The sequence below is a fragment of the Orycteropus afer genome, unplaced genomic scaffold (genome assembly GCF_000298275.1).
Source record: "Orycteropus afer afer isolate SDZICR_OR568_19922 unplaced genomic scaffold, OryAfe1.0 scaffold00226, whole genome shotgun sequence".
In the NCBI taxonomy this organism is placed as follows: Eukaryota; Metazoa; Chordata; class Mammalia; order Tubulidentata; family Orycteropodidae; genus Orycteropus; species Orycteropus afer.
Genome location: NW_006921813.1, coordinates 3,812,631 through 3,827,647, shown reverse-complemented (window position 1 = coordinate 3,827,647; position 15,017 = coordinate 3,812,631). Strand labels below are relative to the sequence as shown.

The 15,017-nt window shown below is 40.5% G+C and overlaps 1 protein-coding gene across 1 annotated transcript in view; it reads right to left on the bottom strand.

Annotated features, from left to right (window-relative positions):
- Positions 1–15,017, bottom strand: part of PHACTR2 (phosphatase and actin regulator 2) — a 195,126-nt gene that overhangs the window by 43,288 nt on the left and 136,821 nt on the right. The window contains exons 5-6 of the mRNA XM_042782041.1: positions 11,308–11,466; positions 1,073–1,607 (exon numbers count right to left, since the gene is read on the bottom strand). Coding sequence (XP_042637975.1) covers positions 1,073–1,607; positions 11,308–11,466 — 694 coding nt within the window. The remainder of the gene's footprint in view (positions 1–1,072; positions 1,608–11,307; positions 11,467–15,017) is intronic.

The window sequence follows — 15,017 nt, the reverse complement described above, 5'->3', positions numbered from 1 at the left end:
TCAGTGACTGACTGATCTTTGCAAGTAAGTCACCAGACTTTTCTTCCTAGTCTGCTGAAATCTGTTCAGTATCATAGCAACATTCAAGCCCCCACCGACAGATGGGTAGTGACTACGTATGAGATGCACTGGTGAGGAACTGAAGCTGGGTCCCTGACCTGGAAGGTGAGAAACCTGCCACAGAGCCACCACTGCTCCCTTGGGGTGCTAAATGCTTAGAAGCAAATAAGACACACGGGTGAGTCCAGACCCACAGGTAGAACACAAGGGCTGTCTGCACAATAACCAGTTCTGCCTAGATGAGTGTTGGGAGGCTTCACAGAAGAGGTGACATTTGATCTGGTTGGGAACTGAAGCAGCAAGAAAGGGAGACACTTTAAGGCTGGAGAGAAAAAGGAGGTGGCATTTGAAAGAGTTCTTTCCTGGTGGCCTTCATTTATTTTCCTGGAGAAGGTGAAAGGGAAGTAACTTGTTGAAATGAAGGTGGGCAGGCATGGGAAAGCCATCAGGACACACATGGAATGGCTCTGAAATAACCAGGGTCAGGAAAGAGAGGGGAACTGGCTAAACCAAACCAAACTTACTACCATCGAGTGGATTCTGACTCATAGCGACCCACCTTGTGTTTTTCAGGTGGTGAATCTTTATGGAAGTAGATTGCCCAGTCTTCCTTCCGAGAAGTGGCTGGTGGGTTTGAACTGCCAGCCTTCTGGTTAGCAGTCGAGTGCCTTAGGCACTACCTCACCAGAGCTTTTTGGGGACTGGCTAGGGACAAGAAAAAGACCACTGAGCCATGTGAAGTAGGTTCTAAATGTCTTTGGAAACAACAGCTCGAACGTGGTGTTTCTCAGCATTACCAAGGTCATTTTCTCCAGAAGCCCATTCCTGGGGCACACTTTGGAAAACAAGCCGTTGGATTACACCTGAGCTCACAGTAATAACGTTCACTGGGTTAAATAACAAAGGAAAACCAATGCGACCCCTGCATTTCAAACGGACTGGCTTAGTGAACTTTGGTACTCAGCTTCATAGGGAATGCAGTTGGATTACGGGGTTTGTGTCCCCGACTCACCATGTGTCATTTTCTCCGCTGACACTTAAGCCAGTGCCTGAGTGGTGAGTGGTTTTGCTGGTCGGCTCTTCAGTCCAGAGAAGCTGACTTGCATCTGAGGCAGAGGCAGGCAGGTCAGCCCCACTGCTGACCAGGACGACGGGGGTGTCTGAGGGAGTAACGCACTGATCCTCAGGGGAAAGAGAAGGGCCAGGGGGAAGTGGCGGTGGAGCCAAGGGGGGCGGAGGGACCACGGACTTGGATTTGCCTGTGGTCTGCTCCTCGGTCCCAGGGACAGCCTGCTCGGGTTTGAGACTCTCCGCTCTGGTCTCTGAAGGATCCCCTTTAAGATCGGACGTACCGGAGGTGGCTGTGTCTGAGGAAGGTCGAGAGGCTGGCTGCTTGCCAGTTTTTTTCTTGCCCTTTGTGGTTCCCACGGTCCCTGTTTTGCTAGAAACTGTCTCCTTTGAAGCTTTGGGACGAGATGAGGTGGATGAAGTCGATGGTGAAGTGGATGGTTTGGAGCCAGTTGCTTTTTTTGAATGAGAGGAACTAGCTAAAATGAGAAAGAATTTACATTTAAATAAAGTAACTGAGTTGCTGCTATCAATGACATTTATAAAATTCCCTTAAAAAATTAAAAATTTTTTGAATAAATGAATAAGAGAAAATAGGCTAGTAATGATAATAGTTTTGTTTTCGGTTCCCTCCCTGGCCCTCGCCTCCAACCTAGAAGGAAGCGAGTAATGTTTATGGCAAAACCCTATGAGACAAGAGCCTTCTGTGTGCTTCTCGTCTTTGGCTAGCTTAACCAAAGGGAAAATCCACAGCTCTCTGTCCTACGGTTCACCTGAAAAAGTCCTTTATGTTCTTAAGGGAGGAGGTCATAAGTGTGTGAAGGGCACACACCAGCAGGTATCAGGCTGCAGTACATATTAGGCTCATCACAACTTTTACACATGTCTCGTGACATCCTTCTGAAAACCACGTCATGGTGGCGGAGCCCACATTCAGATGAGGCTGGGTGTACGCCACCAGCTTCTTTCTGAGCCAACAGTAAACTCACTCATTCTATGGCTGAAAGAGTAAACTCCAAACCCGCCATCACAGTAGCACTAGTGAAAGCAGCTCACTGTGCTGGCCTGTACTTGCATCTGCAGTGGTTACGGGGCAGAGTGATGATATGGCCACAGTGGAAACTTAAATGCCCTCCAAAACATCAAAGATAGAAAAAGACTCCTTTTTTTAAGAAAATCAAAATGGGCTCCACTGGAATAATTTGAAGGGAAAGGACGTCATTCTTAGTTCTTCTGACCTCCACCATCACAAACTGAAGTTTCCTTATCTCTCTGTTCTAAGACGATCTTTGAGCCGCAGTCCCCTTACTGTGCTTGCCTGCTTCTGGACAGGACTACCTTCAGCTCAACAATTTCCAGGAAAAAAGGCCAACTACCTCTTTCTTTATATTATTTCAGGAAATGTAGTGAACTCCTCTGAGAATACTCTTTTGTTTCATAATGTTTGTGATCCATATATTTTCCTAATTCCTTCCTGTTATAATTTTGTATGTTCCTTCTTTTTTCTTCAGGGATTAAAGGATCTTTCCTAGAACTATTAGAAAATATCTTGTTAATATATGGAGCCATCCTACACTGATACAGATGTTCTTCTAACTTACCTCCAGGTGAGCTAATTGGGAGGGTAAGGAGATGAAGAACACAACAAATAAAGGATAGACAATGAGATTTACGACTTCACTTATTCTGAAATTCTTAAGAAGCCAGTTTGAAGTTGTGACAAAGTAAGGCTTAGGTGGCATGTTCCTATGGTCTGGCGGCTTTCTGATTTTAGACACACATAATAACTATAATCCCACCCATTCCACAAATCTGGATCTGTTAATACTTCTTCATAGTTAACAAGCTTCATTTGCTTAGAAGTCAAACTCATTAAACATACTCCCTACTTCTTCAATCTAAGCTCATTTTGTATTTATTTTTCATAATAAAGATGCTAAGGATGTTTTGTCTATACCAGTTTAGTTACTTTCTTTCTTATCTAACAGCAAAGTTAATGTTAGCCTGGCTTGAGGAAAAAGTACCACTTCTCAATATCTCAAGTGCAACTCTGAGCCATGTTATTATATTTTTCTTAAAGTATCTTCCAGAATGGATGCCTTGCTGAAATCAACTTTGTTACTTGTTGCCTTGAATTAGGGTCATGATTAAAAAAGAAATGAAACCCTTTCACAGGTAAATAGTTAAATAGCTTGTGAAAATGTCAGAGAAAGAGAAAAATACCAGGGAGATACCTTATCTCACTAGCAAAGCAGGTAAATGTGCTAAACAGGTATGTGGTCATGGGGAGGTCTGTACTAACTCAGTGATGAAAGAAGAATCTAAACTGATAGCTGTGTTAGAACTTAAAATATCTGTCTGAAAATCGAGAGCTGCATTTGAACTCACTTCTCAAGAAAGTCAGCATTACTCAAATAAAACAAAGTTACCATGCTCAATGTTCTAAATGGCTACCAATGGAACAGCTATAGGATTCTCAAGAAGTATTATCAGTGTTTGATTACAGGACCCTTGCACAATGGATATCAGTGCAATTAGTTTCTCTGTGGTAGTGCCTAGAATGACCACATTTTTATTTACATTTAAGGGCCAGTCAGGCCTCTTTTAAGACAATGAATAAAATGACTGAACAATTTTCTTAGGAACTTCATGAGCCTATAAATAAACCTTCAAGTTGATTATCTGGAAATAACTCAAAATCTCTCATGAAAGTTGCCCTGGCATTAGCTTTCTTCTGAAGGCAGTAAGCAAGAGCTCAAGCTCGGCATCAACAGTGAACCATGGCCATGTGGGGGATGAGGAAGTGGGACAGTGTGTGCAAGGCAGAGTCTCCATTCCCAAAGACAGGGCAATCGTTTGGGGGCTTTTCTCTAAGAAGTGGATCAGTCCCTGCCTCACTTTGAGGGCTTATGGGGTTTTCTAGGCAGTGTGGGAAGCACACACAGATACCAACAAGAATGGACGTGACATGTCAGGGCAGCTGGTCCCTGAGGATACAGTCCTTTGGCATTGTTGGCACATCATTCTGAGACATTTCATTTTAGAGCTTATTAGAAGAGCTTATTAGCTTATTAGATGCTAAAGGTCAAGGGCAGGAAGAGGAAAACACAGGGTGAGAAATGGGTATTTGCACATCAAGATGTGTTATACTGTCACCTAAGCCATTCTCTAGGAGCTCTGGTGGCATAGTGATTAAAGCATGCAGCTGATGATCACAAGGTCAGTGGTTCAAAGCCAACAGCTGCTCTGTGGGAGAAAGAGGAGGCAGTCTGCTTCCATAAAGACTTACAGCCTTGTAAACTGTATGGGGCAGTTGTACTCTGTCCTATAAATCACTATGGGTCAGTATCAACTTGATGGGAATGGGTTTGGTTTAGTTTGGAAGCCATTCTCTGCATTTGAGTATGGGTATAAATTTCGAGGGGGGAAAAAGATCAATACCAAGGCAAATCCTGGTAGCTAATTGTTAGAAAGTTTCTGCTGATTTTAAGGAAAATAAGATTTGCTATAGCACAGGAGAATTTTTATGCGTACGTTAGTGGAAAAAAGTCACTCAGCATGTGTACTTTGCTTAATGCTCTTTTAAAAGCTGGATGACATGGGAGGTATTTTTATTTCACTTCACAAGATAGTGTGGTTCCACTTTGCATTAGGCATCACTGAATTGAAAGGAAAGCTGCATTGACATTACCTGAATTACTGTAGGCCACCAGTACGATCACTGGTGATTCGTAATAGCGATTTGTAGCTGCACCACTAGGATGTGTTTCCTTAAAACAAACTCAAGTCTATCAGGGGAAAGAGTGCATTTAGCAGGTAACTTTCAGCTCCACTGAGAAACTTTTGACTGTAGCAGAAAGCGGTAGGTTGGAACTGAGTTATCAAACCCCGCTGCAGGTGAACCAAGTGGTTGGTATGAACCCTCTGTCATTTATCAGCAGAGATAGGACTATGTACACAGAAAGATTTAAGGCATGAGATAAAGCAAGTATGTCAAAGATGTTGTTGTTGGTAGTTGCTGTAGAGGTGATTCTGATTCACAGCGGCCACGTGTGCAGAGCGGCACTGCTCCACAGAGCTTTCAAGGCTGTGACAATTTGGAAGCAGATCACCAGGTCTGTCTTCCAAGGTGTCTCTGGGTGATTTTGAACTGCCAACCTTGAGCTAGTAGTTGAGTACTTAACCATTTACACCACACAGTGTCATTTTGTTATGTGCAAACCTAAGATAATTGTAAAGAAAACCTGAGCCAAAGAGCCACTCTTAAACTCCAAAAGGCAGAAGTCAATCAATATCTAAATAAAGTCCTATCAGATCACTGCGATTCATTAGGCAAGGATTAATGTTCCTTGTAACCGTCTACTGAGCCTCAAATGCAAATGGTGGATATTCAAGCTATATTATATCTATTGCTGTTGAGCTGATTCACAGTGACCCTATGGGATAGAGTACAACTTTTCTGCATGGTTTCCATTCCATTACAGAAGCAGACTGCTACATCTTTCTCCCATGGAGAGGCTGGTGGGTTCGAAACACTGCCTTTTTGGTTAGCAGCTAAGCAGTTAACTGTTGCACCTCTAGGGTGTCTTAAGATATAGTATATTCTCTCCCAAAATGAATGAGGTTAACAAATCAAGTAGTTGACTTTTCAATGGCAGAGACTGCAACGGAGACACTAAAAGGCTGTCACTCCTGGAAGAAAGAGTTAGCCCATCCCAGAGCTAAGTATTCTGAACTTAACCCCGCAGTGCACTGGGGCCATACTCACCTGCCTCTTTGGTTGCGTTTCGGCTTGTTGGCTTGGGTGGAGGGACGGGGGTCTGCTTACCAGGAGCCTTGGTATTTTTTTTAATGGGAGGCACTTCATCACCCTTGTGGCTCACCCCCGCAGTGGCCCCCTTTGGAGGCACAGGTGTTTTTTTGGGTTTGGATTTGGGTTTAGGCTTAGGAGGAGCTGGAGGAGGTGGAGCAGGAGCTGCCGGTGTTTCAGAGTGGTTTTCAGTGTTCTCTACAAATGAGAAAGTGAACAGAAGCAGACTGATACAGACACACACCATATAAATACGAAGAGCAAGACACATGGCAACAGTGATACAAACATGCAGCTGCTTGGCCCTTGGGAACCAGCATGGAGTTCTGTACCCAAGAGAGAAAGTTTGAGGTGAAAACAAAGGCTGAAAGCCAAATGCGGTGTGTTCCAAGTACTCCGACCAACAGGGCTACAGAAGTTATGTTGAGGATGATTGTGAATGCCCACAAATTAGTCTGGAATCTATGGCTGCTGTGTGGTCACTTGGGCATGTGTGCTAAATTTAAACTGAACAAATGCTAATGCCAAAATGGCAAGGCCTCTGAGACAGAAGACCACACTGATGGGGGAGAAGGATGGACAGGGGCAGCAATGACTGGACTCACTCTTACAATTACCTGCCTACCTTTCCCCAAGAGACTTCCATTCTCTTGGGGGGACTCGGGCCCAGTCTGCCTGAAAGGGATTTGCCTTCAGTCTCATGTGGTCAGATTCAATTCCTTTCTAAGTTAAGGGAGATGCTGTAGAATCTTTTACATGAGGCGCAAGGCACTGAAGAATGAACTATTTTCTACTATTAAAATGTTCTCAAGATCTGCTAGGGTAGTAGGGTGGCTTCCGTGGAAGTATAACTTCTTTGGACCTTTTCAAATAGTGTCATAACCATAGTCATAGAGGGCTCAGAATCCAAAACAAACATTAAATTTGTTTTGTAATGTAAGCACAAACAACGATTTTGAAAAATACAAAGGTCAAAGTTCATACCCAAACAATCATACCTAAGAGCAGAAGCCCTTCACAAGGTTGTGCACAAGTGGAAGAAAACTGTGAGTAGCTCGCTGCTGAAAGTGGACATGCTTCAGTTCATGCACATTTTCACTTTTGATTTTTTCTAATATTGACTGGTTACAATTAAATAAATCAAAATACTATTCTGGTCCAAAGAGCTAAGCAGCATTTCTTTAAAAATGGAGCACAGTAGAAAACATAAGACAGTGTCAAGACAACAATAAGCCCTTACGGGATGTGTCCTCCCGTGACTGAATGTCCCACGCAAGAATTTTAACACTGGAATGGATCACATTTTACTATTACAGTAAAACCTGCAAAAACCAGGACCTGTGTAAGGTGGAAACCTGCCAGAGAAGGAAAATGCAAATATTTTCCACTAAAATGACTGACAGAAAAGTGGTAAGATTGCACCCTGTCAAAGGTGGAAAACTTGTGAGACCTGGAAAAACAAAGCAGTCCCACCAAGTTCTGGCTCTCATAGGTTCCACAGTATTTTTTGTTTCTGATGTTAGCGAGTGTGAAGTGAGAGCTTTTCCTTTTTACCAAGCCACATATAAAACTATCGTATAATGATTGGATCACTAAACTTTTCCTGTAAAGTTTATCTTTTATTCCACCTCAATCATGAATCCTCCCCCAATCACTGCAGCCCAACGGAACTGTCCCACCTCTGAACTTGTTAGTACTTACGGACTGTGCCACTTATGTGACATTTACAAAGGCTACTTTCTGGTTTTGTCTATTTATTCATGGCATCTCCCAAACTAAGCTGCTTATCATATATAATATAGTGGTGGCATTCCTGACTCTTCTAGTCTGAACTAGAAGCAAATTAATCACAGAAATCAGTTAGAGTTGAGAATGAGACAAATTTACATACAGCTAAAACATCGGATGTAAAGCTTATAAACATACGTTGATGTGCCAATCTTTTGAGGCAGGGTTGAGTTATCTGCGTGCATCTATGTACCTTTAGCCCCTAACACACTACTGTGCACGGAGATCAAGTGCAATAACACATGTCCATGGCAAGAGCCAATCAATCAACTTGAATGGCAACATTTGGGCATCCCAGTTCTTGTTCATAAACCTCACACACATACCTTATCCTTTCTCCTCGATACATATCACAAAGGGATCTTCTCTCTTTCTGCCTAAGATTTTAAATTATAAAGTAATATCTCCTAAAACTCTGGCTTCTGTGTCTGAGCAGAAGGAGACAGTTTTCTCTATGACAGGATGACTGCTGAGCAGAGAATGAACACACTGAGTGAAAACTCTATTCCTGCCTTGGAGATGGCTGGACGCGCCTTACTCTGCCTTTTCTACCAATCATCCTTGGAGTGTTTGACTTATTGCCAATGTTAGTTTACTTTGTGGTGATCTCTAAGGGTGTGTGTTTGTATGTATGTGTGTGTAGGTACATACACACAGGGTGAATTCTGACTGGATTATAAACTCCTTTTTTTCTGAAAGTTTACATCTCATCAGATACAATGCTCTGAACAGTAAAGCTATTCAATGAATATGACTTGACTGGCTGTTAGTTATTGTCACACAACTCAGCAGAAAACAACTCTCATGTCTGGAAGGTACTAAATTAAGTCAAGTTCTATTTTGTTATTATTGCTGTATGATATGAAGACACAATAGAAACGGATAGTGTAGAGGGGTACACCTATTCCTCATTTTTTGACTATCTCGTTATCTGACATTTCAAACTTATGACAATAGTGAAAAATCTGCCATGCAAGTATTGTCTTCATTAGAAACATACGTTTGGCAGTAACGAACACAGAGGTGTGAGGTGAGAGTAACACTGGCTGTGATGGTTATGGTTATGGGTCACCTTGGCTGGGCCATGATTCTCAGTGGTTTGGTAACTACATATGACGTACTTTGGCAGTTATGTAATGATGTAATTTGGCAGTTATATATTGATGTGATCATCCTCCATTTTCATGTAACACTGATTTTTGCCTATCAGTCTGGTCTTTGGAACTTAACCGGGCTGATAAGAGAGGAGTGGGTATATTATCTTTTCAAGAGGAGGTTAAGAAGAGCTGCCTATTCATTCTGGCTCGATAAGGATACTGTGTTTCATAATAATACAGATTAGAGGACAGATGTTTACTGCACTTCCAGGTTTAGCTCCTTTGACCACATGAAGGGGTTAGTTCAATAATATTTAAAGAAAGACTTAGAACTGCATGGGTTGTTCTCTCTGCCATGGGATGGTGGCTTTTCATTGTAATGAGCCCACACAGGGGATGAAACCAGGAAAGCAGCAGAAGTAAAGTGAATCTTAAGCTTGTTTTCAGAATTAAATGATGTCTTTCCAGAGAAATGATTTGTTGCTTTTGTTTATAAAGTATTCTTTTCTTAACAAAATACTGCGATATTTATTATGAGTAACATTCTTTTTACTCAGGAAGTAGATTCCACATGCTTCTCCTCACTATCAATGTGGCTTTCTGTCTGCACAACATGAGTGTGACTATGCCGCAGCATTGCTGTGGCATGCCAATATTTCCATTTCCTACGTACACACTAGCCAAGTAAGATACTATCTTGGATGTGATTTGACCAAAGTAAACTGAATGTAATCATTCTAGGTGAAAAATAAGAAAACAAAAATGCCTCTCAATATCCATGGCCCTATTAGGTCTGCTATCTTCTCTTCAGAACACCAAGGCCTAGATGATTTCATTAACATAAAACTGTCAGCGACTTTCTATTAGGCTGATAAGGGCCCCTCTTCCTTTGAAGTCTGGCCAGACCATTGACTGATGCCCCACACTGAGCAGGCAAGCACTGAGGATGACTCTTACATAATGAAGGATGTGATTCCTGGATGCGAAAAGGCTGCAGCAGGGACACACCACAGATGGACTTGAAATCAAACAGTTGGGTGACATAGGACAGTTGTACTTAAAGAAAAGAATCGCTAATCGCATTTATATTTTCTACTGAATCCCCTTAAAATCTACCTAAATTTTACTTTCTCCTTATGTTCTAGGAATAATATCATTAGAATAGTTACTTTCTCATAATCAGTGTTCATAAGCATAACCAGATTACCTAAATGGACCAAGGCTAAATAGTGAGGCCCCGTAAATATTAATATTTGAAAAAAGCAAATTAATACATTTCCAACAGCTTATTAACAGGGGTTTCAAACATTTTAAGGGCTATTTTATATTCAAGTAAATAGTTATGGGCTTCCAGGGAAAATGGTTTTAAATGACAATGTCTGTTTAATAGGGTCATCAAATGCACATTGTCCTCTTTATCTTTGATGATTTGGCCCTAGAACAGAGGAAAAGCCATTTGTTTTCAGTGGTTTATAAGAGTTCTCAACATGCCTGTAGAACTCAAACTAGGTTGAGCAAACTGTGTCAACCAACTCAAAGGCTGTGGAAATCATAGGACAGGAGATAGTCTATTTCCTGAGGATCCATTTCTACACTGCAAGGAGTCATCTAGAATCCCCCAACAAAGTCTAAACTAACCCAGTGGGAATTTCTGTTCAGGCTTGCATAAGCTAGAGCCTTGGAGGTTCCTGCATGTAGCAGCAGCAAGATTGGGATTTAATCCATTGGTGACCAGTAATTTGTTGCTGTGGGGTCCTTGGTATACATTTATTTTGTAGGTTTCTCAATTTAACATGGCATACTCAATTTAGAAACCAAAGCCTCTAAGGATGCCTATAGGGAATGGCATAAACACCACTGCCATGTGTTTCGAATTCTCACTTGCACAGAAGAACCATGGTGCAGAGGCAGCAGCAACTAACCAAGGACAGAGACCAAAGTGCCCAGCATCTCAGGAAGTCTTCCTGAGTCTCCCTCAGAAAAGTCTAGAACCTGGACTAGTATCTACAATGTTGACTGTGTAGATGCCATCAGCCACGTTCCCAGTATTGGATGGGAGGTGCTGTCCTGAGACAGCCTCTGGGTTCTGATATTCCTCCATGCTAACTACACACAGGAGCTAGATCTAATCAGCAGAGAAAGATATTCAGTTTTCTGGCCTTTTTGTTTTAACATCATGAGAAAGGGCTCCTGAGGAAAGGATAATATTCCCAGATATTTCTGATGACTGAATAGGTCACCTCTCTGATTGTTCCTTTTTTATGAACTCCAATAAGAAATTATATCATGTGCTTATAAAAGGGATGGATCTACCTGAAGCAGTCATATTTCTGCTCACTAGTTATCACTTCTGTCTTCCTTGAACCTGTGAACCTGTTCTCTACAGACTCTACAGGTTTTAGAGCCACTGATTAGAGTCTGGAACTGGTTCTCAACCGTGAGCTGATTCAAAGACAAATCCATGGGGTTGGCTCTTTGTTTTACCTTTCTTATCTTCTGCGTTTTCTTCCAGAGGTGGTGCTTTTTCAGAAACAGGGCCATTACCTTCTTCGGGTTTTGCTACATTTTCCTCTCTGGTGGGTTCCTCTCCGATGGGTATCATGTGCCCGTTTGAATTTTCAAAGTTAACTGTTACATCTCCATCTAAAATGGGGAAAGAAACACCTAGATGTCCAACTTGATGGCTTTCTTAAAAATCTGTTTTCCAGTTTCTAGGATTATTAGATTTGGATTCATGTTTCAGTTCTGGGGATCAATACATCCTGTACTGTTTTTACCATATTTTACTAAATAATTTATTCAAATAAAAGAGCTAGTATGTCCTTAGTCTTCGGGGGAAACAGCTATGGAGGGGCTATCCGTATGCCGTCTCATGGCAAGAGCATTAAGTATTCTAATTATAAAATGTCCCAGGGAGCAGAGGCTCTCTGTTTTGGTTGTTAAGTTTGGGGAAGTCAATACTTATGAGTCTCTTTGTCATTCAGAAACTGAACCGTGAAAGGAGTAATCTGGAAAATGAAATAAACATTTTAACACCAAAAACACAGAGTGAATGCAAAAACACAGTGTGAATGCAAATACAAAACCAACATGAAATGTAATTACACATATAAACAATTAGTGGGAGAACATGAAAATTTCCAAGCACCACTATCTCTAGGGCATACTACGTCTATTACATGCAACTTTACACAGTAATGTAACCACCAATGCATATTCAGAGAAAATACAGAAGTGATGCAATTTTACTTTCATTTTATTTATAGAAATATTGAAAAAGTATTCAGCTGAATTGTTACACATAAGTGATAAAAAATCCTTAAACTGGCCTAATAACAATTTGAAAACATTACAGAAAAAAGATATAAAGAAGTAATTACAGAAGGTTTTTAAAAAATCATTGCTGCAAAGAAAATTTCTAATATATCATCTAAATGTTAAATAACTAATTTTAACCTCTGAATCTTCATAATTCCTGTGGGTTTCAATAGTGAATGAGATTTTTGTAGAAATTCTTAACTCAGTGATGCTTGAAAAGATTAACCTTTGTTCATATCTAGGAAATTTTAAGAGGGTTGGCTACCACTGTACAAAAAAAATGAATGAATTGAGACTTTGATGTAGCAAGCCTGAAGAAATGCATGATTATAGTTGTTTTCATGCAATTTTAGAATAAATTTATTTTGGTGATCATTATAAAATAGAGATCATCTTACAAATTTCCATTAAATAAGATTACGTTGCTTTGGCTCAACAATAAAATCCATTGGCCTTATTGACCAAAACAGGCATGGCATAAGTCAAATACATTATGGTGGAATAATGCCAGGCTCAAAATGAAAAAGTAACTGTTTCTTAGTCATATAACTTGGGTTTCCGAGGCAGTATCACTACAGAAGTAGATCGCCCAATCTTTCTTCTGGGGAGTGGCTGGTGGGTTTGAATCATCAGCCTTCTGGTTAGCAGTCAAGTGCCTTAGGCACTAGGCCAACAGAGCTCTTATATAACTTCAAGAAACCTATAATCTGAGCACTGTATAAAACTATAATGAACAAATAATTAAAGGCAATGTCATTGCAAATGAATCTTAACCATTTCAAAGAAATTAAGGTAAGAGTGTTTTTAAAGAGTGTATGTCAAACCAAAGAGCTCTTAGCTCCTATTCTAGAATCCTCAGCTGTAAAAAAGAAAAGAGGGTGCTACAGCATAATGCACAGATATAGTGGGTTCAGGAATAAGAAAAACTGGGGTAACACTAGAAAGACCCAAGCAAAATAGAATTTTTTTCCCCAAAATAAAAATTCTCGGTTTTTAGGTTACCAAATATAAATTTATCTTTTTTCTTTGATTTGAGTTGGTTATAAAAATATGTTGAAAGCATGTCACATGCCAATTTAATTCCATTTATTGTATTAAAATTCTTTAGTCAGTTAAATAACTGATTTTTAAAATTTAAAACAAAAATTCTAGAGAGGAAATTAAACAGCTGTGGCACAAGAAGAAAATTGATTATCACATGGTAGCAACCATAGTGTGGGAAAATATTTTAATACATGAAAGAAACCTAGTGCATATGAAAATAATGCAGAAAAAGGAGACATGTTTGTGATAAATATACAGAAATGGAAATGGAGAAATGCAAGAATAATATAGAGGAGAACCAAATTATTCAGTAATTAATAATAATTATCAATTATTAATTAATTGGTAAGTGTATTGAAAAGGTTTTTCTCATTTTGTGCATTAAAAATTGTTTTAGAGTTAAAATAAGTTAAATCTTGGATATGTTTTATGTATAAGAGTAAAATATAAGCAGAACAAAGGCAGGCAAGGGAAGATGTGAGCTAGGTGGCAGGTTACATCAGAAGGCCTGGGCCAACTCCCACAGGAGCATTTGCACACAATGAAAAGAGAAAACACAGAAAAGACTTGAGTAAATCCAGAGATAAAACACAGAAAACAAAGAGTGATTAAATAACAATCACCTGAGTGTTTGAAGGGGTTATCCTTTTAGAAGATAGGTGAATCAGGGATATAGTGAATGGAGGGATAGATATGAGGAGAAAAATCACCTAGGAACAAAAGGTGAGTGACCCTTTAGAAGGTTAGAAAGCACACAAGGAGAGAAGAAGGGTGAAGGGTAGATAGTCTAAAGCACCAAACGTCCTTATCTTAAAGTTAAGGGAAAAGTTGGAAGGAAAGAACCAGCAGACAATGACAAGATTTGGACTGAGACCATGGATTTCTCAAGAGAGAAGACCAATCACTGAACTTTCATGTTGAAGGTGGATCTTGGTGTATGAAAGAGAATCTAAGAGGCCTAATAATACTAACTAGGGGTGAGGAGGTGGGGTGGGATAGGGTGACGTCAAACCCCGGCTAGATGGAGGGATTAAAAAATCTGGCTTGCTGAATAAAAGGTATAATTGACAAGCCCTGTCAAGACCAAAGGTAAGGTCAAGAAGATCAAGGCAAAGAATGAGTCTTTGGCAGAAGAAAGGAGGTTGTCACCAACTACAGCTGTCATCAGAGCTAAAAACAGATCAAAATTCTCAAGATAATTATTTTTGGAAAAATAACAGAAAACTATTTTCTCTAGTTCTTGGTTGAAAAGAGAAAGAGGAAGGATGCTACTCACTATAGGCATTATTGGGAACTTTCAAGTAATTTCTATAGTTCCATGTAGGGACTAAAGAAGCTCTGGTGGCATAGTGGGTAAGGTATTTGACGCTAAGCAGAAGGTTAGTGGTTCAAACTCACCAGCTGCTCCATGGGAGGAAGATGAGGCAATCTACTTCCATGAAGATTTACAGCCTTGCAAACCCAATGGGTTGCTATGAGTTGGAAATGACTCGATGGCAGTGGGTATTTTTTGGGTTATGGGACTAGGAGCTCTGGTAGTGCTGTGGTTAAAGCAGTGGGCTGCTAACCAAAGGTCCATGGTTTGAATCCACCAGCTGTTCTGCAGGAGAAAGCAGAGACAGTCTGCTTCTGTAAAGACTTACAGCTTTGGAAATCCTATGGGGGCAGTTCTATTCTGTCCTAAAATGGTTGCTGAGAGTCAGAATTGAGTTGATGGCAATGAGTTTATATAGGAACTAGAGTCCCTGGGTGGTGCACACAATTAATGTGCTTGGCTGCTGTGGTAATTATGTTTGTGTGTCAGCCTGGCTGGGCCTGCTTCAGTGGCTGGG